Below are 22,732 nucleotides of genomic sequence, written 5' to 3' on the forward strand. Positions count from 1 at the left end.
TTGGGTCTTCGTTGCTGCACACGGGCTTTTCTCTAGTTGTGGTGAGCAGGGGCTACTCTTCGTTGTGGTGCACGGGCTTCACATTGCAGTGGCTTCTCTTGTTGTGGAGCACGGGCTCTAGGCACTTGGGCTTCAGTAGTTGTGGCATGTGGGCTCAGTAGTTGTGGCTCTCGGGCTCTAGAGCGCAGGCTCAGTAGTTGTGGCGCACACAGGGCAGGTTGATTTGTTAGTTGTTCCACGGCATGTGGGATCTTCCTGGACCAGGGCTCGAAACAGTGTCCCCTGCACTGGCAGGCGGATTCTTAACCACTACGCCACCAGGGAAGTCCCCAAATTCACTTCTAAATACATAAATACAGAGGTAAAAGGATTTGTAAGAAATACACTAAGAGAATTTCACTTCTAGGAAGATGGTATAGAAATACTTTCCCCTATTCCTTCTGATAAATACAATTAAAACCCCTGGCTGTTATATATAAAACAAACTTAAGAAGACTGAAAGGTGGAGAGTAGGGGAAGACATGATGGTGAGGTCCCTGGATTTTCCGCTTGCCTCATCTATCCCATATCTGACCTGTTTTATTTTCATTTCCTCTGAAGAAGTTCTCTTAACATTTCTTGCAAGACAAGTCGCTGGTGACCAATTCTCTTAGTTTTTGTTTGAGAACATCTTTATTTCTTCTTCACTTTTGAAGATAATTTCGCTGGATACAGAATTACAGGTTGGCGGGTTTTTTCTTTCCACACTTCAAATATTTTACCTCACTCTCTTCTTGCTTGCGTGGTTTATGAAGAGAAGTTTGATATAATTCTTATCCTTGTTCTTCTGTAAGTTTTTTCCCCAGTCTTCAAGATTTTCTCTTTGTCCTTGGTTTTCCATAGTTTGAATATGATTTGTCTAGGGGTGGGTTTTTTTTGGTATTTATCCTCCCTAGTATTCTCTGAGCTTCCTGGGTGTATGGTTTAGCATCTGTCATTAATTTTGGAAAACTCTTAGCCATTATTACTCAAATATTTCTTCTGCTCCTTTCTCTCTTCTTCTTCTGATATTCTCAACATGGGTATGTTACACCGTTTATAGTTGTCCCACAGTTCCTGAACATTCTGTTCTGCTTTGTTAATTTTTTTTCTCCTTGCATTTCATTTTTGGAGTTTATATTGACATTGCTTTAAGCTCACTGATTCTTTCCTTGGCCATGCCCAGTCTGTTAATAAGACCATCAAAGGCATCCTTCATTTCTGACAATATTTTTTATTTCTAACATTTCCTTTTGATTCTTTTTGGAGCTTCAACCTCTCTGCTTACATTACCCATCTGTTCTTGTATATTGTCCACTTTTTCCCATTAGTGTCTTTAGCATATTAATCATAGTTATTTTTAATTCCTGGTCTGATAATTCCAAAATCTCTGTCATATCTGAATCTGATTCTAATGCTTGCTTTGTCTCCTCAGACTGTTTTTTTCTTGCCTTTTAGCATGGCTTGTCATTTTTTGTTGGAAGCTGGACATGATGTATTAGGTAATAGGAACTGAGGTAGGTAGGCATTTAGTGTGAAGTAAGTAGGCCTTTATCTGGCCAGGTGTTATGCCATGTTTACTGTCTGCTGTAACTGTAGATGTCTGAGGCTTCAATTTCCCCAGCTATCTTTGTTTTTGTCCCCCCTATTGTTTTTGGGTTTCCCTAGAAACTCCTTCCTAAATAGAATCTGAGACTTGCAGTTCTTTCACCTGTAATCCTCTGTATGCAGAGGCTCTGTGGATGTAGTATGTGTTGGGGGGAAACGTGCAATAATCCTGTGATTAGGTCTCATTCTTTTGGAGGGTCTGTGTCCCTGTTACCATCACATGTTTTTCTCAGCATTTCCCCCCCCCCCACTTAGGTGAGACAGGAAGAGTAGAGGGAGCTGGAGTTAGCTAATTGCCCTTCTTCAGGTCAGATAAGGCTTTAATAAAATAGTTTTCCCTGAGACCTAGCTTTCATTATAGAGAACAGAACAAAGAACAGAACTTGGAGTATTCTCTTCCTCTTTCCCTGCTGGAAGCAGGAGGGGATTTTTCTCTGATCTTCACAGAGAAAACAAGGTGGGGTTCCTAGAGGTAAAACTCATGGAAGTATGGGTCATCTGCCATCCTAAGACTTCGCCCCTCAGAGTTTTTAACTCTCAAGGGAATCCACACTGAGCCTCCAGAAATTTGTTGACTAGAATTTAAGTGCTCTTCCCAGCACTGGCTCCAGCAGCAGGTTTCTGCTCTTGGGCTTTATCCACCTCTTTCTCCAGTTTTGAAGGCAGCAGTTTTCCCTGTGATCTCAATTCTTTGACGTATCTAAGAAGAGTTGTTTTTCTGATTCTTCAGCTTTCTTGCTGAGGATTGGAGCGAAACTTCCAAGCTCTTTACATGTCGGAATGAAACCAGAGTCCATAAATTGCTTTTTAATGGTAATTTTACAAAAGTGGGCATCACAATAGAATCAAGAAAGAGAGTCATTTGTTGTTGAGTTTAATTGACCTTAATTATGTTGACCATCTTAAAGAACTGGAACCTGCTTTAAAATCAAAATTAAGACCTACATTACACACATATACACATTCTTACAACTTTATTTTGTTTGCACATTGCTATCCCATAGAACTCCTCACTGCTTAACAAGGAAGACCTTTCACCACCTTTGATCCTTAAGTCTCTGCAATTATATGAAATAGCAGAAGTTTAAAGAGTATAATGATGGGGACTTCCCTGGTGGTGCAGCGGTTAAGAATCTGCCTGTCAATGGGTTCAACATGGGTTTGAGCCCTGGTCCGGGAAGATCTCACATGCCATGGAGCAACTAAGCCCGTGCACCACAACTACTTTGAGACTGCGCTCTAGAGCCCAGGAGCCACAACTACTGAGCCTGCGTGTCACAACTACTGAAGCCCGCGTGCCTAGAGTCCATGCTCTGCAACAAGAGAAGCCACCGCAATGAGAAGCCCACACACCGCAAGGAAGAGTAGACCCCACTCGCCCCAACCAGAGAAAGCCCTCACGCAGCATCAAAGACCCAATGCAGCCAAAAATAAATAAATTTATGAAATAAAAATAAAAATTAAAAAAATAAATGAAAAATATAAGGATGAACTGCTTAGGAATCAGCATTTTGAATATATTTAACATTGGCTATATTGTGACTTAATTTTATTTAACAAAATACAGCATATTGTATTTTTTTAATTGAGAAATATTTTATAGAGTAGTAATTCTGTCAGTTGTGCATCATATAAACTCAGCCAGAGAGAGAGCTTTTTATTCATGCTATAATGGTCATTATCAGGCTAGGAAGTTCTTATGCTTAATAAACAACTGCAGTTTTATAGTGGTAAAAATGCTAAAGTTGGTCAAATTTATTGTAATTACCAATAGAATATTTCCCATAAAATGTAATTTAACTAGGAAGCATTGTTTTTAAGTTACAATTTGTGAAGCTTTTATGATAGCAAATTTGACTTTTTTTTTTTTAAACTTAGGTTGCTTCCAGCGGTAATTGATCAGAAATCATTTATTTTCCCTCTGGAATCTGAGGGGAAACTTTGGCAACCCCCAAGACAGCACAGTTCACTTCCACATGCCTTTCCAAGAGTAAAGGTAGGAAGAGAGAAATCCATAGAGACAGAAAGTGGATTGGTGGTTGCCAGAGGCTGGAAGGAGGAAGGGGGGAGAGTGGGGAATGATGTCTAATGCTTGTCAAGTGTCTTTGGGGGAGGATGAAATATTCTGGAATTAAATAGTGGTGATGGCTGCACAACTCTGTGAATCTACTAAACACCATTGAATTATACACTTTGAAAGGGCGAAATTAAAGTTTATGAATTATATCTCCATAAAGCTGTTAGAAAAGAATTTTTTTTTTTCAAGAGCAAAGGTGGGAAATTGTGTTCTAAATGAGAAAACATGCCATTGTTGTTTCAGATATGTTCACAGCATGGTCAATTTCTATGACCAAAGAGCTTTCTTTGAAGTTAAGTTTCCAGGAGGCAAGGAATAGAGCCCAAGAGGTTTCTGGCTTTTGGTTATTCTTTCAATTTGATTGCTGTTTCCTCCCTGACTCCCCCAAAGTGGTAACAGTTCACCTCTTCTGGGTACCAGATGCTATTTTCAGTGCTTTGGGAACATTAACTTGTTTAACCTTCAGAATAATCCTAGAAGGAGATGTTATTATTATCTTCATTTTATTGATGAAGAAGCCAAGATGCAGAAATGTTAAATAAGTTGCCCAAGAGAACACAGCTAGTGTCAGAGCCAGGATCATGAACCCAGAAATGTAGGGATCCAGGGCTGTGCTCTTAACCACCGTGATACCCTTTTTCAAGTAATAGCTTTATTGAGATACAATTTATATACCATAAAATTCACCCTTTTAAGAGGTTTTTAGTATATTCACAGAGTTGTGCCACCATCACATGGTACCCTTTTTACAATTGTTTGTATTAGTTCTAGGTACTTTGGTAGGAAGCATCTTTGCTGTGGACCTCTTTGTTGCAAGCATTTCCACCACAAGCATTTTTGCCACATAACTAATTGGCCATAAGGCAATTTTGCTATAAGAGATAAAATAACAAAAAACAAAAGAGGGACATTAACAAGGACATAAAGAAGCATGAGAAATGAATAACAAAATTTAAATGACTTTTTTGCAAAATACAAAATATTTGAATACATTTAAAATGTGGGTAGATCATGGCACTACTGTACAAATGACCAATTTTATTTTGTGGGTTTTACCTAAGCACTTGTCTTTCAGGTCTTTCATTCATAGTATTGTATACATATTTTTGTTTGTTTGTTGACTCGTCTCCTTGTTTGGCATTGTGCTTTTTCTTTTTCACTGACATTTCGTCCATCATTAAGAGAGGTATCAGTTTCCAAGTACCAGGGTGCGTGTTTGTACCTGAGCTTTGCGTTGCCCTGTGAAAGCCGCTAAGCTGTGTTCTATTCTTGGCATATTTGTTACATGTCCGCTGATAGATGTTCCAAAGTTCTGTGCGAAACCTGGCTTCAACTCTGCACCTTCAAGGCCTTCAGTCTCTTTCTCTTTCCAGGTAGTGTGCTTCAAAATAAGAAACCAGCTCTTGGGGCAAATCATCATCAATCAGCCTGATAAAGCCATCAATAATGACTAATGCATTTCAACCAGTGGAAACTGTCAAATCAAAAACTGTCAGCCAGTTATTTTATCTTTCATGGCAGAATTGCCTTATGGCCAATTAGTTATGCAGCAAGGATGTTTGCAGCAAAAATGCTTACAGCAAAGATGTGTACAGCAAAGATGCTTATGATGAGAATACCTTGTATCTTCCTTTATTACATTTGCCAAAATTTGTAACTAGATATTGTTATATGATTTTTTAAAAAATGCCTGACTTCCCACTAGATTATAAGCTTAATGAGGGCAGGATCCATGTCAGTTTGTCCATTGCAATGTAATGCCAGGTTACTCTCGACAAATGTTTGTTGAATGAATAAGTGAAACTGCCACAGTGACTTCGAATGGTGTGCTCATCCCCATATAAAATATTAATCCAGGATCTTCTGCACTCTCAAAGCAGCCCACTCCTACCTTTGTCACTGTACTTGTCACATTGGGTTCCTTCAGCCACTATCTGTGGAGTACTTCCTGTGTGCCAAGGACTGTTAGAGGCACCCTGGGATGAACAATTCAGACCAGGTCCCCCCACTCTCACAGAGCTTACATTCTAGGGGAGTGGAGATAGACCATCAATAAGAAAATACCAGGTAATAATAAAGGCTCTCACGAAAAACAAAAACAGAGAGCTGTTATAAAGGGAGCTTAAACTTCTCATCTTCCTTACTATTAAATGTTTACTTTGCCAAGAATCTCAGAAGGGCCAGAGTTAGTCCATAAGCGGAAGATTAGAGATCTCCAGGTTGTAAAGACAATGAAATAAAATATATGAGATTAGGACTATTTTAGAACACATAGTTGCTATTATTATTCCAGGAAAAAAAAAAAAAAAAAAAAAACTATGGCCAGAAATTTATTTTCCCAAAAGAGTTCTGAATCCTGGCAAATGATTATAAAGATAAGGGATCTTATGTGCCCCGTGTTCTTTTAAATACTGCGAGCAGGGGTGAGCTTCATGGACTGTTTCCCACCCTGACTTTACCTTCAGGGCCTGGATCCCTATTGTTGTTTTATATCTAATATCAGTGACATCTGCTTAAAAATGCATAACTGCTGACACAAAGATAGCCCTAATTTTGCGCTGTGAAGTCAATGACAAACAGTGCTGTTTTGCCAGCTGTTCTATAAGCCTACTACACCAACTTCAAAGCTTGTATTATTGAGTAGCTGTGAAATCCAGCTGGGATATTACCACCTCTAATTGCCCACTGCCAACCTTTTAAACTAGGTAAACCCCAGTTGCTACTTTAAGCTCTTTCTCCAAAGTGAAGAAATTGTTTTCGGAATTCCATTTCACACCAAAAAACTAAAATGACAAATCATCTGGAGTTTCTCAGTTGTAATTAAGAATCACAATAAAGAATTGTTTATCAATTTCTTTTACATTTGAAAAAGCCATATTCTGATGGCTTTTCTTTATGATATAAAGAAAAGACTGGAGCTAAGGCTCCAAATCAACACCAGCCCAATCCTTCTTTTAGGCACCTTGGACGATAGGCGCACATGTACTCATAACACTCAAGGAGAGGGTTTGAAATAACAAACGAAATAGATAAGAAGGAGGGAGGAAGAGGAGAAAAACTTTATAGGCCAAGAGAGTGTTTGATTTTCTTGTTGTGTTCGGCAAGCTAAGTCTGAAGGCAATTTCAAATAGAAGTTCCTAAACTGTTTAAACGCAAGGACCTACTTAGAAGCATGATACAATTTGTATGTTTGCGGAGCAGGGAAAAAAAACACATCTCATTGCTTGAGAGTTATTTTCCAAATGAATTCCATAAGATGGATGGATATATAAATATATATAAAATATATAAAATATATAAAAATATATAAATATATATATAAAAAAATATATATATATAAAAATATATAAAAATATATAAATATATATATAAAAATATATATTGTGATCTGATACAATACAGCAATGTACAAGATCTGTGTCTAAGATGGGAAGAATCTTTAATTTTGTGAATATGGATCTCACTGAGAAAGTGATTTTCAAAATTTGATAAAAACTAAAGTTTTGAGGATTTTTGCCATTATGAGGAAAAACGTGATGAGAGATAAAAGACAGAAAATGTCAGGGCAAGTAAGGGTTGCTTTACAGATTTTCACTGTGAGTTATATCTCACTTAATATTGGATGGGGAAAATTTGCGGGTGAAATAGCGGGTGGATTTTACAGAATAAAGTGGGGAGAAGAGAATGCCTACGAGTAACCAACAAGCACTGTGATCTCTGTCTTCTCATTAGAATATAAGCTCCATGAGAGCAGAAACTTTTAAAAACGATTTTTCCCTTTCTGTGGTTTCTTAAAACCTTCTTAGTATGAAAATATTCAAATAAGCCAAAAATAGTGTATGAATAACTATTTCTCCTTCACCTAGATTTAACAATTGTTAACCTTTACCAGTTTTGCTTCATCTATTTTTTATTGAAATGTTTTAAAATACAGACATACAGACATTTCACCCCTTAATGCTTTAACGTGTGTCTTTAAAAATGAACACATTCCTGCTTAGCCACAATACCATTATCACACCATTATAACATTACCATTATAACAATACTTCCTGAATGTAATAAATACTCAGGTCATATTCAGATTTCCCTCATTATCCTCCAAACGGCTTTTACTGGTCTTTTGTCCAAACTTGGATCTGCTAAGATTTATACATTGTGTTTGATTATTTTATTTCTTAAGTCTCTATTAATCTAAAGCAGAGAGACTCTGTTTAGTTCATTACTGTAACCAGTGCCTAGACAGTGCCCAGCCTGGAGGAGGCTCTCAATAGATGGCAACATGATGGTCAGAAGTATGAGTTCACATCCCGGTTCTCTACCACTTACTATCTGTACTTTGGCAAGTCATTTAACCTCTCTGTGCCTCAGTTCCTCATCTGCAAAATGGGCTCTATGACACCCTGTTGTAAGGATAAATGAGTTAACATACGTGCATGTTTATAACAGTGCCCCATGCATGGTGAGTGCTATGTAAGTGTTCATTCTTCTTCTTATTTGTTGATGAATACTGGCCAACCTCACTTATGTACCTGATATGTACCAGGCAGTATTTTAGGCGTCTGTCAAATTTCTCTACTCTCATGGGGCTTACATTCTAGTTGGGGTAAGGTAGTCGTTAGGAAAACAGAAAACAGTCTGAAAAGTAAACATAGAGTATGTTAGTTGATGAGAGAAAAGTTAGGTTAGGAACATAGGGAGTGTTGGGATGATCTCACTTGGAAGGTGACACTTGAACAGAAATCTGATGGATATGGGGAAGCAAGTCATTTGGCAAATAATTGGGGAAAGAGTATTCTAGGCAGAGAAGACAGAACCTGAAAAGACCCTGAATTAAGAGTGTGAACAGCAAGGAAGCTAGAGAGGAATGTGCAAGGGGGAGAGAAGTAGGAACAGGGATAGGGACCAGATCTTGCAGACCATTGTAAGGACTGCGGAGATCTGAGTGAGATGGGGAGGCTTTTCACCAGGGGACCAATCGGATAGGATTTGCAATTGACAAGGATCACTCTGGCTGCCAGGCGGAGAATATGATGTAGAAAGGCAAGAGTGGAAGCAGGAAGACCATTCAGGAGCCTGTGTTAGCCATGATGATGAAATCATATCTCACCCTCACAACATTTCTGAAGGAAGGAATTATTGTTATCCCCATCTGACAGACGAGCATATCGAGGATGAGAGATGATAGTAACTTAAAACTAAGAAATAGGAGAACTGGGATTCAGACTCAGCTCTGTTTAACTTCAGAGTCCTGGCTTTTCCTCATCACTGTTAAAAATACGAAACCTTGAGCTCCCTCCCTGTGTTTGCCACAGGGAAATTTACAACTGGGGAAAAAAAGAGAAAGCAGCTGAATAAATTCCTGATATTTTCCACAAAAGTTCCTAACCATCCCCGGAATTATCCTCAGATATGTCTCTCTAAACTTGCCCAAAGAAACTTCTCAATGCAATGCTCCTGATAAAAGTGACCTTTTCCATTTCTGATTTGTTGCAATGATACTAATATGGCAATTGTGAAGCCACATTAGAATTATTTATAATACACTATTATACTCTATCATATGCAATGCTGTTTTACTGTAATTGGTTACCATTCAATTAGTTTATATATATAAAGAGGTATATACTTTACAGTATAACTTATGGCTAGTGGAACAGGTGATTAAACATGGTATTTGGGTTATTTCTATAAAAAATGGGCATCAAAAATAGGCCCTTAGCAGGACAGGAATAAAGATGCAGACGTAGAGAATGGACTCGAGGACAGAGGGAGATCAGCTCGGTGCTTTGTGACCACCTAGAGGGGTGGGATAGGGAGGTTGGGAGGGAGACACAAGAGGGAGGAGATATGGGGATGTATGTAGATGCATAGCTGATTCACTTTGATATACAGCAGAAACTAACACACCATTGTAAAGCAATTATACTCCAATAAAGATGTTTAAAAAAAAATAGGCCCTTAGGACTATATTTTCTAATAACATTGTTTCTATGAGAAGAGTCAATTAGCTACATATTTATGACTTAGAGCATCTTCTCCAGAAACATAAGCTATTTACTACAACTGCAAAGCACACTCAAAATTTATTATATGGTATTCCATGGTTCAATAACATTTCAAAGATGGCATCCCAAATTTCTCCTGCCTCTCTCCCTGGCTTACCAGGGGATGCTAACTTCTGGGCATTCAGGGAGCCCTCATTCCCTGGCCACCAACACATGAGAGTAGCTTGTAGCAAAAGAAGGGAGGTCACGGAATTAGCAACTGGCCCATGTGCCATAAAAACAGGACAGAATGTCACCTTTGGCACACACTACTGCTATAAGCTGATGACAGTGTCTCCATGGCATATTGTAAGAATGACACAAACATAGTAAAACTAAAAAATGTCTTTCCTCACTGGTGTGCTGTTTCATTTCTTCAAATATTTTGATTTTAATGCTACTATGTGCTAGGTGCTGGAATGCAAATTTCAGTGCTGTAGGTGCTCACAGTCTGTAGACAGGCATTCTACAGACAGAGTGGTGAGTGCAATATTAGAGGTTTGGCAAAAGTACTCTGGTAGGGCCAGGGGGATATGCCAAATGCCTGGGCTTTGTTGTAACCAGTAAGTACATCATCTCTAAAATCTGTTTCAACCACAGCAGTCTCTGACCTCTATGTCCTAGTCTGCCAGCTCACATAGTACATTCTTCCAACACTTCTTCACTTCAGTAAGCACCTTCAATCCACTGACCTCTCATTATTTCACTATTTATCACTTTTATCTTATTGTACTTGCTTCCTTAGCTAGGGTAGAGTGCATGATTGTGGCAGAAATTTTTAGTTCCCTACCCAGTATCCATTCCCTCATCTGCATTACCATAAACTGTGATTTTGTTCAGGATGGCATCATGCCAGGTGGAATAAGGGTCCTCATTTCTGAGCCTTCCTTGCAGCTAAGTATGACCATGTGTCCCAATTCTGTCCAGTGAGTACTGAGCAGCAGTCTCCTGGGGTTGGTTCTAGGGGATATTTTGCTTTCCAGATGAAAGGATATAGTAACAACTGGCATGTCCCTTCTCCCATTTCCTCCTTCTTTCTCCCCTGAACACAGACATGACAACTGAAGTTGCAGCAAGCATATTGCAACCACAAGGTGACAAGTGTAGGGACAAAGGGCAATATTCTGAGGATGGTTAGGACAGAAAGGGGGAAAGGGACTGGGCCCCAATGGCGTTCATGAGCAGCTGATTTTTAGCTAGATATATGGGTGCCCAACATAAAGACTACATTTCGCAGCATCCCTTGCAGTTGGACATAGCTATATGACCAAGTAGTACTGGCTAATGAAATGTTAGGGGTGGGTATTGGGGGAAGTTTTCTGGAAACTGCCTTAAAAGATAGCTGACTTGTGCTCTTTGATATTTTTCTTCCCCTTTCTCTATTCTGCTGCCTGGAATGGGGCTGTGTTGGCTGGAACTCTAGCAGCCATCTTAGACCAAGAGGAAGAAGCCCATATATTAGGGATAGCAGAACATTAAGCTGGAAGGAGCCTGGTCCCTAGTAACTTCCTGGATTTCCAAACCAACCCTGACTAACCTATCTCTGGACTTCATATACATAAGAACAATAAATTCTGTCTTACTGAAGTAATATTCTTCCAATTTTCAGTCACATACAGCAAACAGTCTTATTCTCATTACCGTTATCCTTCTCATTACCAAATTTAACTTTTCTATGTCTGGATTTATGGGGTTTTTTTTTTTTCTTTAACTGGAGGTGAGATACGTATTTCAATTAGTGATCAGAAGTTCAATCATTCTGAAGGTCATGCAGAGGAGGGACTGGAGGTAAGGAGACTCATTGTAGGGGCCATTACAGAGGTCCGTGTAATAATCAATGAGGGCACAGATCAAAGCAGTGCCTGTGGGGATTAGAGAGGAAGTAAAGGATAGATAGATCCTGATATATAGGAAGTTAAATCAAGAGTGTATCAACAAACATTTCGTTGTAATGGGACAGCATGTTATGATGGAAAGAGGCTCTTGAAGTCAGAGACATCAATACAATCCTGTCTCTCCACTTTTGGATTATATGACCTTGAGAAGTCCCTTAGCCATTTGTCCTCATTAGTAAAGTAGCGATAATATCATATGCTCCCTCTTCCCATTTTAAGGGCTATAGGACAGCACTTGGATTATGACAAGCCCCGCATATTATGGTGCCAAGTACAAAATAGAGGCTGAATAAATGTTAGCTCTCTCCCCCAACCTTCCTCTTGTTCTACAATTCAACTACAGGAATCAGAACATAGGACAGGCACATCGGAATGGAATTAAAGTCTTAAGGTTTTGTTAACCTGAGGCAGCTGGGCTTTTTAGAAGCAGCTTGGGGTTAAGTGATGCTGTGATTGTTGATCCCCTAGCCTAGCAGGGAGGTAAGAGGGAATATCATAAAGCATAGAATGTTAGAATTCAAATAATAAATTAATGAATAATTAAATTTTAACTACACTTTAATTTTAAATATAACTTGTTATTACAAAAATTTACCTTTGAATGGACACAAAAACAAAATGAAATCCATGTAACCATCACCCAACTTTAACAGTTGCCTTAATTTTACCATTCTTATTTCATCTATTCCCTCCACTTTTCTCGGTGAAGTCTTTTAGAGCAAATCCCAGACATCATGTCATTTTACCTTTCAACACCTTAGATAATGACTTAAAAAAAACAAGAACTATTATCTCATCTAACAAATTTAACAATGCATTAACACTGTATAATTCTCAGTCCATGTTCAGTCTTCCCCAATTGTTTTAAAACTATTCTTCTCTTGTTTGTTTGAATCAGGATGTAAACAATGTCCACACATTGCATTTGTGGTTTTTTGTTGTTGTTTATTTTTTAAAATTGAAGTATAGTTGATGTACAATATAAGTTACAGGTGTACTATAGTGATTCTCAATTTTTAAAGGTTATAGTCCCCATGTTGTACAATATCACACGTTACATTTGTATCTCATTTTATCTATAGCAGTTTCCCTCATTTAAAAAAATGTCACTTATACACAACATTGTAAATCAACTGTACTTCAATTTTTTTTTTAATGTCACTTATTAAAGAAACCAGGTCATTTGTCATACAGGTTCTCCACCCCCTTAGTCTGGATTGGCTGATTGCAATCTCATGGTGTCATTTTACACATTCCTCTGTCCCTAGTATTTCTTGTAAACTAGTAGTTTTATCTAGAAGCTTGATCAGATTCAGGTGACATCTTTTTGTTGGGAATACTTCACAGGTGGTGTGGTGTACTTCTTTTATAGCATATCAGGAGGCAATTTCTTCTCTCTCTTTTAATGATGTTATTAAGATTGATCAGTGAGTCTGAGAATTACCAGTTTCATCTATCCTATATAAGTTCCCCACAACTGGGCTTCCCTGGTGGCGCTGTGGTTAAGAAACCACCTGCCAGTGCAGGGGACGCAGGTTCAAGCCCTGGTCCGGGAAGATTCCACATGCTGTGGAGCAACTGGTCCCATGTGCCACAACTACTAAGCCTGTGCTCTGGAGCCCACAAGCCACAACTACTGAGCCTGCTATGTCACAACTACTGAGGCCCATGTGCCTAGAGCCCGTGCTCCACAACAGGACAGGCCACCACAATGAGAAGCCTGCACACCGCAACAAAGAGTGGCCCCTACTCACCACAACTAGAGAAAGCCCACGCACAGCAGCAAAGACCCAGTGTAGCCAAAAATAAACAAATAAATTAATTAATTAAAATAATAATAGTAAAATTCCCCACAACGTTTCACCTAATGATATTAGCAAAAACTGATATTTACCTAACTATTTCATTAGGAATTACAAAGTCATAATTTTATTTGTTTATTGGTAATTTTATAATTCTATCATTCCTTCCGCATTTATTAGCTTCTCTGAAGAACTTTCCCTTAGCAACTCTTTGGTGAATCTGAAAAACAGATTTTCAGGAAAAGCGGGATAAATGTATGATTCTTTCTTTGATCTATCTACTTTCAGATTAATTTATCAATCAGGGTTTTTTTGGGGAAGGGGGAAATATTATTAAGAACTATAGATTTTTATATATTTGAAGTGTTTCACTGCATTGCATTAGTATTTTGGGGCCTGTAGGATCCTGAGTAGTACTTTATCATTCGAGATACTTAACACACATTAGTCACTTAAACCTCACAAACAACCCCATGTAGGTAGGTATTACTACCGAGTTTTAACAAATGAAAAATCTAGATCATATAGCTTGAACTAGGACTTGGTATCTACTGTTCTTTCAAATAAATATAATAATGGTTGAAAGAATCAGAGCATTAAAGGTGACTGGATTCTTTTTCTTTTTTTTGGTTTTGAGATTAAACAGCAGATATCTTTAACCAGTGGGAATATGATATTAACCAACATACACTTTAGAAGGCATTACTTGTAGTGGGACTTCCCTAGAGGCACAGTGGTTAAGAATCCACCTGCCAGTGCGGGGGACACGGGTTCAATCCCTGGTCCAGCAAGATCCCACATGCCGCGGAGCAATTGGGCCCGTGCGCCACAACTACTGAGCCTGCGCTCTAGAGCCCACAAGACACAACTACTGAGCCTGCGTGCCACAACTACTGAAGCCCGTGTGCCTAGAGCCCACGCTCTGCCACAAGAGAAGCCACCACAATGAGAAGCCTGCACACCACAACAAAGACTAGCCCCCGCTTGCTGCAACTAGAGAAAGCCCGCATGCAGCAACAAAGACCCAACACAGCCAAAAAAATTTTTAATTAAAAAAATAATTAAAAAATAATTTAAAATTAATAAAATTGAATTTAAAAAAAGAAGGCATTACTTGTAGCAAACACTGTTGAGAATAATGTTATGCTGATAACACTGTAACTTAGTAAATAGCTTGTCTCAACTTTGTTTGTGAAGCATTTCAATTTTGATTACTCTGTGTGGGATCTACTGCTCAGATGTATGTCATTTTATGGTCTGCCCATGTCTGGGGAGCTGGCATTACACGCTGCCTAGAGTTTTTAATTCAGAACTTCTTCTAAAAGAAACCTTAGCCTCTTATGTTCAAGCCTTAGTTTTAATAGCATAAGCTATTTCCTTCTTATATCACTTTGTGGGCATAGTAATAAAATAAATACCACAAAATCACTGATGAGATGAAAATTGAGCTCCCTGCTCTGTGCAGCCATGTAGGTAAAACAGTAATTGGCTCTGATAATAACTTTTGTTCTTACAAACCAAAGTCTAAATGAGAGTCACATTTGATATATTTGCTTGTAATTACTATCAAAAGGAGAGGATACAAAGTTTAGATTGTTTAGTCACTCAAGATAGATTAAATAAATTGCTGTCTTTTCTTGAACAATTTAAGAAAATTTTCTGAAATTATTTCTGATATTTATCTCACTGTTGGTAAAAAATGATCATCTTCCAGAGCATTGCTTTTATGCTTAATGGAATGATTAATTTTGTTTTTGTTTTTAAATCTATAATTATTTTTCTTGAAAAATCTTATTACTGGGTCTGACAATGTAGCTTATGCTCATAAATATTTCCCTATACATCTCTATAGATGGTTTGTAAGATAAATTTAGGTTATGAATGTATATGACAGTGATTTTCAGTGAGACCATTTGACATTTTTATATTATTTAAATGTAAACTCTTAATATTTTTTAAAAGGGGAATTAAATCATATGTGCTACATATTATTTTGGCATACACATGCTTTGGAGTCAAAAGAGAAAATATTAGAATATTAATAATTTTAAAGGATTTTTCCATTGCTTTAGAAGCTAATAAAGAATTGCTATTACAACCTATCATTTCTGTTGGATTTCTATTTACATTTTGATTTCTTTCCAGAAATATCTGTGTTCAGTGCCACAGAAATGTAAAAATGGAAGGAAACAACTAGTTTTTAATGCCAGTTTTAACAATGATTCTGTATTTGATCATTTCCTTTCTATACCAGTCCCAAAGCCCCATAAAGTTGATGGAGCATAAGAAAACTAAGAAAATGGCTATGGTCCACTGAGCCAATGATCCCAGAATTTAAAAGTTCTAACAAAGCTTAGACATGATAGATGAAGTTATTGCCATCAGCTGTATACAGAATACACATTTAAAAACACCCGAATTACAGAAACCACATCCAGCCAATATAATAATATTAGCAATTTCCCAGTCCTTGGTAGAATGGAAATTATTCTGAAAGTTTAATTAAGAAGGAAAAAATTATGTTCAGGTATTAATTTCAATAAAAGAGGCACTCAGCTTCCATGCAAAAACCTTGGAGTAGTGCTGTAAGTGTGGGTTACCCACAGAAGGAAAGCCATTTATAATTAGGCACTATATTATTTTTGTCACCACACAGACTTTAAGGAGAGGGAAGAGCTATGCCTTATTTGTAACCTGTGTCCCTGCATGGGTTAAATCATGTGCACAACTGAGTGCAGTTATTTGGAGATTTGGTCTAAAAACTATTAAAAAAATAAAAAGAAGGTTTGGGGCTTCCCTGGTGGTGCAGTGGTTGAGAATCTGCCTGCCGATGCAGGGGACACGGGTTCCTGCCCTGGTCCGGGAAGATCCCACATGCCGCAGAGCGGCTGGGCCCGCGAGCCATGGCCGCTGAGCCTGCGCGTCCGGAGCCTGTGCTCCGCAACGGGAGAGGCCACAACAGTGAGAGGCCCGCGTACCGCAGGAAAAAAAAAAAAAAAAAGGTTTGGAGACTGTGTTAAGAAATAACTTATCTAGACGGCATGCATTCCATAGGTGTTTTTGTAGTCTTCCCCTTCACTTTGACCTCAGGCACAGGCCATGTATGAATGCTTAAGATCAAAGAAATTACTACAGCATGAGCTCATCTGGCTGGTTCCTATAACCGTTTTAACAATTGCATCAGATCGCCCTCAGAACTAAGACACGCCATTGAAAGGAAATCAGTGTTTTTAATTGCTCACACCTCCTTTTTAAAAAGTCACAAAGACCACATATTGTATGATTGCACTTATAAGAAATATCCAGAATGGGCACATCCAAGAGAAAGAAAGTCGATTAGCAGTTGCCAGGCTCTGGATAGAGGAGGAGATGAGCACTGATTGTTAATGGGTATGAGTTTTCTTTTTTGGTAATGAAAACGTTCTGCATTTGAGGTAGGGGTGATGGTTGTATAACATTATGAATATGCTAAAACCCACTAAATTTAAAAGTCACAAAAGACTTCAGAAACTGTTGGTACTACCATATTCCTTAAGTGTCAATTTACCTTTTAGCATCAAATAATAGAAAGCAAAACATGGGAGGAGGAGATTGGGGGGTTGATAGTCCTTCAACAGACAGACTGTCAAGTCTAATGTCGCACTTTGCAAATAAAGAAACTGGCTTCCGAAGAGGGAAAGTAACTTACCCAAGGTCACACGCAGGCAGTCCAGGGTAGAGCAAGATTGGAGCCTAGGTCTCTGGTCACCTATCCAGTGCTCCTTCCCCGCTACCACTGTGCTGCCTATCCTGGTGGTTCATATTTAAGCATCTCAGCAGTAACTCATTTGAATTATTTTAAATGAGGAACACGTGGTTCAAATGAGATGTGTGTTTCTTTTTTCTAATGAGAGCATATATTTTTCCTATAGATAGCAAAAGCTCTGTGAAGGAGTGGATAAGTTTGTTGTGGTAAATTTACCAAGTCCAAACTGAGATTTACCTGTAAATGTCCCTCAAGGAAAGGGGACGCTTTAACAGACCAAGGGAGCCCTCTACCTGCATAGTCGTAGTATAGACTTCATTGGCAAAATTCTTGACCTGGAAAGCTAAAAATAAATCGAGACCAGGTATTCTATCCTTTGTCCACCTTGGTTGGCTTCTAGCAGTATTTTTGAGAAAATGAATGGCGTCTGCAGATGGATTTTTATGAGTAACAGGATACACAGAGGAAAATCTGCAGAAAATTCCTTTTCTGTGAATAAAAGACTAATTAGTCACCTAAATAAAAGACCCAAAGATATACTTTTTTTTTCCAGTGAGAATTACATTAAAATAATTATTCTCAAAGAACTTTAGACTCCTTTGAGGATATAAAATGTTAGTAGGCAGTTTTGTTCTTCTGGCATGAAAGTTTCATTGTTTCTTTGTTTCAGCGAAAGACAGGGTTGAATATAAAAATCATGCAGGATCCTGAAAACATCCACCACAGAGCTGCTGTAAATGCGACCTATGGAATCAGTTTGCCATGTATTAATCAGAGAAAAGCATGTGTAAGTAATGAGTTGTTTTAATGAGCTCTTTTTCTTTTTTAGAGTTGAAAGTCATTTATTAGTCGTGTAAGATACAATGTGGATTTTAAGTGAAAATTTGGATCCTATTGTCCTTAGAATTTTTTGGAGATGAGAGTGGCTTTCATTCTGTTTGTAATTAGAAATGATGAAGAAAATGTAAACCTCTTTTTAAGAGATCTATTTATAGCTCATTCAAATTTTTCTGTTTTATCTGATACCCCTAAATAAGCTAGTACCATAATTTTAACAAGAGAAAGTAATTTAACAACAAAAAGAATACAGAGATGTTAAATATTTTATTTCTTGTACAGGCTTCTAGAAAAAGCAAAAGAAAACAACAGCAAAGCATGAGCTTCAATGATGTATACTCATACAATATGCAAAATTTTGAGAACATTATTCTAAATCTGAAGAAAGTAGGGATTAATCCTTTATGTCAGCAAAATGATGAGAAGGAACAATAATGACACGGAGACTGACATTAAGGGATCTCAGAGTCTGTGCCTATTTTTGCCATTGACTTGCTGCTGAGTGTCCCAAAGCAAGGATTGTACTCTTTCTGTGTTGCAGGGTTTTCTTAGGAGAAGCAAGAGTAGTGCTTCATTTTATTTGGAAAATTATTTTGAGATGATTTCTAATATTGAAAACAATTACTAAAGTGATATTTATACATTTTTAGATACATTTTTTAACCTTTGGCTTCTCTCAAAAGCTCTTAAATGTATCCTTCAGTGAAATCAAAACTAAAAACAAGATTAATTTTAGAATTAAATTGCAAAACCATTTCTAACCAGCATAACAGCCTGTTAGATTAATCTTCCAAATTTCCTATGTAGACATTTTCAACTGCCTACTTCATTCATGTAACCCTGAAATATATTTTTAGTTTCTTTATATGTGCTTTATGTTATTTTAACAGGGTTGGTTTAAGAGCACTTTATAGCCTAAGAAATAACCCGAAAGTTAGATATCTTTATTCCTGCTGAAACTTTATTTAAAATGTCACTGTGAATAATGTGAAAAGGTTTTTATCTGCTTCCCGTGAGCCCAAAGCCCTTGAAATAAAAATATTATTTCTCTGGCCGTACAGACAGAAGCAGATTTCTCTTTTGTTGTTGGTGGTTTTCCCCTTCAATCTAGAATTAATATTGGCTTAGCTGGTGGAGCGCTGAGGCTTTGTAGCCCAAGGCAACTGCAGCATTTCATGCAAACTTTTTCTGATGAGTATTGAAGTTTAAAAAGGCATACCTCTAGATTTAGGAGGATTAAGCTTTGCTTTAATGAATCTGAGTAAAGATTCTGACATAAATAGGGAATTCAAAATTATATCTGAAATTTGGAGCAGAATCTTAAAATTCCCAAATAGGATGAATTCCTTGGATATTGTACCCCTGTCCTTTGAACACAGAGGATTTGGGAAAGCACTTGGCCTTGTATGACATAGATAATGTATACTCATTTATTGTATTTAAGATCTGTTTTTCCCCATGAAACTTGACTCCATAAAAATCTCTACCAGAGCACTTTAAAATGTATGTACAGTATGTACATCTTGCCCAAACTACTGGCATTTCAATCAAGATAGTTGACCCTATCATTTTATGTTGATATATGTATATATGATGGTACTAAGTGAAAAACATGTTTTCATTTTAGATTTGTAAAACAAGCATTGTGCAAAAAATCCTGTGAAAGAAATATTCCAGTGTTTGGCTTTAAACAATCATGTGGAATATTTGGGAATAAATACAGTTGTGATTTACCACTTATAAAAATGTTTTTGAAAGCACTTGCCCAAACTGAAGCAATGTGTCTAGTGTTGTGATGTATAGTTAATTAGAAAAGCAGCATCAGGGCTAATTGCTTTTTATAACTACTCTAAACACTCAAAGGGGATTATTATTTAGCTGCTGAGGGCCATGTGTTTCCTTACTTCTTATGAAACTTGAACAGCTTGTCTAAAGCCTGTAAATAACCTTAGACATTTTTGACAGAGAAAATTTGAATTTGTTGCTAATTTACATTACTAGTTCTCAGAAACTGGTATTTTCTCCATTTTATGAATAGGTGTATCCTTTCTGACAATATGGGCTTATGCAAAGATTTTAGTGCATTGAAAACACAGATACTACACACACACACACACACACACACACACACACACACCACAAAACTGCCTTCAGAATTGTATATCCTGTAACTCTGTTGTGTAAAAGCAATTTACAAAAAAAAGTATTAAAAGTGAAAGCCACTGATTTTTTCAATATCTTAAATCTGCCAAATTAGAAACAAAAACAAAAACCCTCTAACATGTTCTTGAGTAGAGCCTTATAGGTTTGGATAGACAAGAAGAAATCTCTGATACATTCATACTTACTCACTGACATTTAGTTCCAGTTAGACTTTCTAATGCAACACGTTAAAAGAGCTACAGAAAATTTGACTTTGATTTATTATTTTTAAATAAGAAGGGTTTCTTAAAAGGCTTGAAACATGTATCTGTTACCATGAATTTTAAAAGAACGATTATGAATGCATAATAAAAAAGCCAAACAAAACATTGCTCTGAATTGCTGCACAAATAACTCTGATTATAACTGTTATGACCTAGAAAAGAATCATAAGAACATTTTTCTTTTTAGCAACATATGAGTTGCTGTAGAATTATACCAGTTCTTTGGTCCCACTTTCCAAATAAATAAATATATAATGCAATGTAAACTTAGAATCTTTTATTTATTCATGAGGTTGAATTTAATACTTTTATGATTTCTAGATTTTATGAGTCATACGTTATGCAACGTTTTTCACTAACTTAGTTGGGTAGCAACCATACTTCACAAATCATAGTTTCAGTCTTTACTGTTTCACTTGGGGTGTACATAGTAATCTCTCTCACTGAAAGCACATTCATTTCTGAAGTGATAAAGTAATGGAAAGTGAGGCAATTGTGTTAGTGTCAAATGCTGAGAAGAAGCACCAGAAGTAAGAGGTGGGGGTAAGTAGCAAGGGGGGAGAAAGAAGGAGGATTTCACAACATGATTGTGTTTTAAGCCCATGCATATGGCCACAATTACAGTCACAACATAATTTGGCAACAGTAGCAGAATTAGATTTAAACAAATTGATGTTACACTGCAGTAATTCAGAACGAGCTTGTTGCATTTATAAACCATAACAAGAAGCAGAGTGAATTAATAAACGCTTCTTGTCACTAAAAATAAAAAAGGGAATAATTGCTGAGATGGAGTTAACAGATGACTTAGTCAGCATCCTTTCAGCCTAGATATGGGAAAGTGAAGGTCACCCCCATCTTGGATGACAAAGAGGGAACATTTTGTTGGTAAACAAATTAATCTTTTGAAAGGTCGCCATTTGTTTTAAGTTTTTATCCAGTTCTTGTCATCTGGAATCAGAGACTGTCATTTCACTAGGCAGGGGTGCAGCTGAAGCAGACAAAGCTGCTTCTGTACATATCAGCATTCCTTGACAAAACCCGGTGCCTGATTGTGATGCTATGGGCTGCTGGTTTACAGCTGTCTCTGGACAAGAATGGAGGCCCACCCCTGAATTCCAATAAGATGGGCCTGCATATTCCGCCTGCTGTAAGCTGGCCCTCTGCCCACAAGTAAAATGTATTGCAGTTCAAGCCAGCAATTATCTCTTTTACTTCCTTCTGTGCTGCTTCTGTTGCTTTTTTCCGAAAACAGATGTATATGTATATGTATAACTGATTCACTTTGTTATAAAGCAGAAACTAACACACCACTGTAAAGCAATTATACTCCAATAAAGATGTTAAAAAAAAAAAACAACAAAAAAAACAGATATGGGTATTCACTCAAGTTCTGCATCTATTTTTTCTCACACCCGCCAGGGCAGAATTTTGACAGAGGTAGGGTTTGAGGGAGCCAGCAGACAACAATCAGACAGAATTTCTCTGAGGACAGTTTAAAAAGAAAATGTTGATTTTCCAGGAAATGCAGAGTCAGCATCTTGGTCCCCCTCCCTTTCCCCAGGAGCATTTGGTAAATTAAATTAGTTGAACAAAAGGAAATAGTTTAAAGTCATTCAGAAATGCCATATCTTATTTATGACACGTAGTCATTACCCAAGGACTGTGATGGCATGTACCACATCCCTGTTTCTGTCATTAAAGGCAGCTTTCTCCTCAGGTTGTCTTGAAAGAGTTTTCAAGAAGACAATGACTTTTCATATTCTTCTTGACTATAGCCTACTCCACCAATGTGGTGGCAGGAGAAGTGGTGTACTGCCTTTGGACGTTGTCACTATTGAGAATTTTAGTTCTGCTTTGGTTTGGAGTGCTGGGAAAGCTGAAGAAAATGATATGGCAAATGTCATTGGCTCATGTCCGGTTCTCTCACAAAAGCCCATGTGGGAGTGGGGAGAGGCAATTAGAGGCCATACCTTCATCACAAACATTCTCTAACTTCTTCAGAATGCTGTACTTCTCGAGTTTCTGTGCTGAGATCCTGTATGCGTTCCCAAACCAACTCCATGCCAAACTCCAACCACTTTTTAGCTGAGAGCATCATGATTCTGGGTCAGACTGCCTGGTGTGGACTCTAACTAGAAAGGGAACCTCCCCAAAATGGCCTCCATTTCCTCATGTGTACAATGTCCATAATAAGAGTATCTCATAGGATTATATTGAGATTTAAATGAGATACTTCAAAGCACTTAGCAAAGGTCCTGGTACAAATAAGTGGTC

At 37.7% G+C, this 22,732-nt stretch overlaps 1 protein-coding gene and 1 long non-coding RNA gene across 3 annotated transcripts in view; one reads left to right on the top strand and one right to left on the bottom strand.

Annotated features, from left to right (window-relative positions):
- Nucleotides 1-22,732, top strand: part of IQCH (IQ motif containing H) — a 210,924-nt gene that overhangs the window by 16,891 nt on the left and 171,301 nt on the right. Inside the window, exons 4-5 of one of the 2 annotated variants that reach the window (XM_027123409.1) lie at nucleotides 3,505-3,622; nucleotides 17,863-19,337. In XM_027123409.1, coding sequence (XP_026979210.1) covers nucleotides 3,505-3,622; nucleotides 17,863-18,000 — 256 coding nt within the window. In that variant the 3' untranslated portion in view covers nucleotides 18,001-19,337. Of the gene's footprint in view, nucleotides 1-3,504; nucleotides 3,623-17,862; nucleotides 19,338-22,732 lie in introns of those variants that run through there. The other variant, XM_027123406.1, reaches the window with a different exon arrangement.
- The window catches only part of LOC113629169 (uncharacterized), a 191,166-nt gene continuing 188,587 nt past the window's right edge, over nucleotides 20,154-22,732 (bottom strand). Inside the window, exon 10 of the long non-coding RNA XR_003436414.1 lies at nucleotides 20,154-22,334. This is a non-coding gene — a long non-coding RNA (uncharacterized LOC113629169). The remainder of the gene's footprint in view (nucleotides 22,335-22,732) is intronic.

The sequence above is a fragment of the Aethalodelphis obliquidens genome, unplaced genomic scaffold (assembly GCF_003676395.1).
Source record: "Aethalodelphis obliquidens isolate GAN/ISIS:26980383/991018 unplaced genomic scaffold, ASM367639v1 scaffold26, whole genome shotgun sequence".
NCBI classification, from domain to species: domain Eukaryota; kingdom Metazoa; phylum Chordata; class Mammalia; order Artiodactyla; family Delphinidae; genus Aethalodelphis; species Aethalodelphis obliquidens.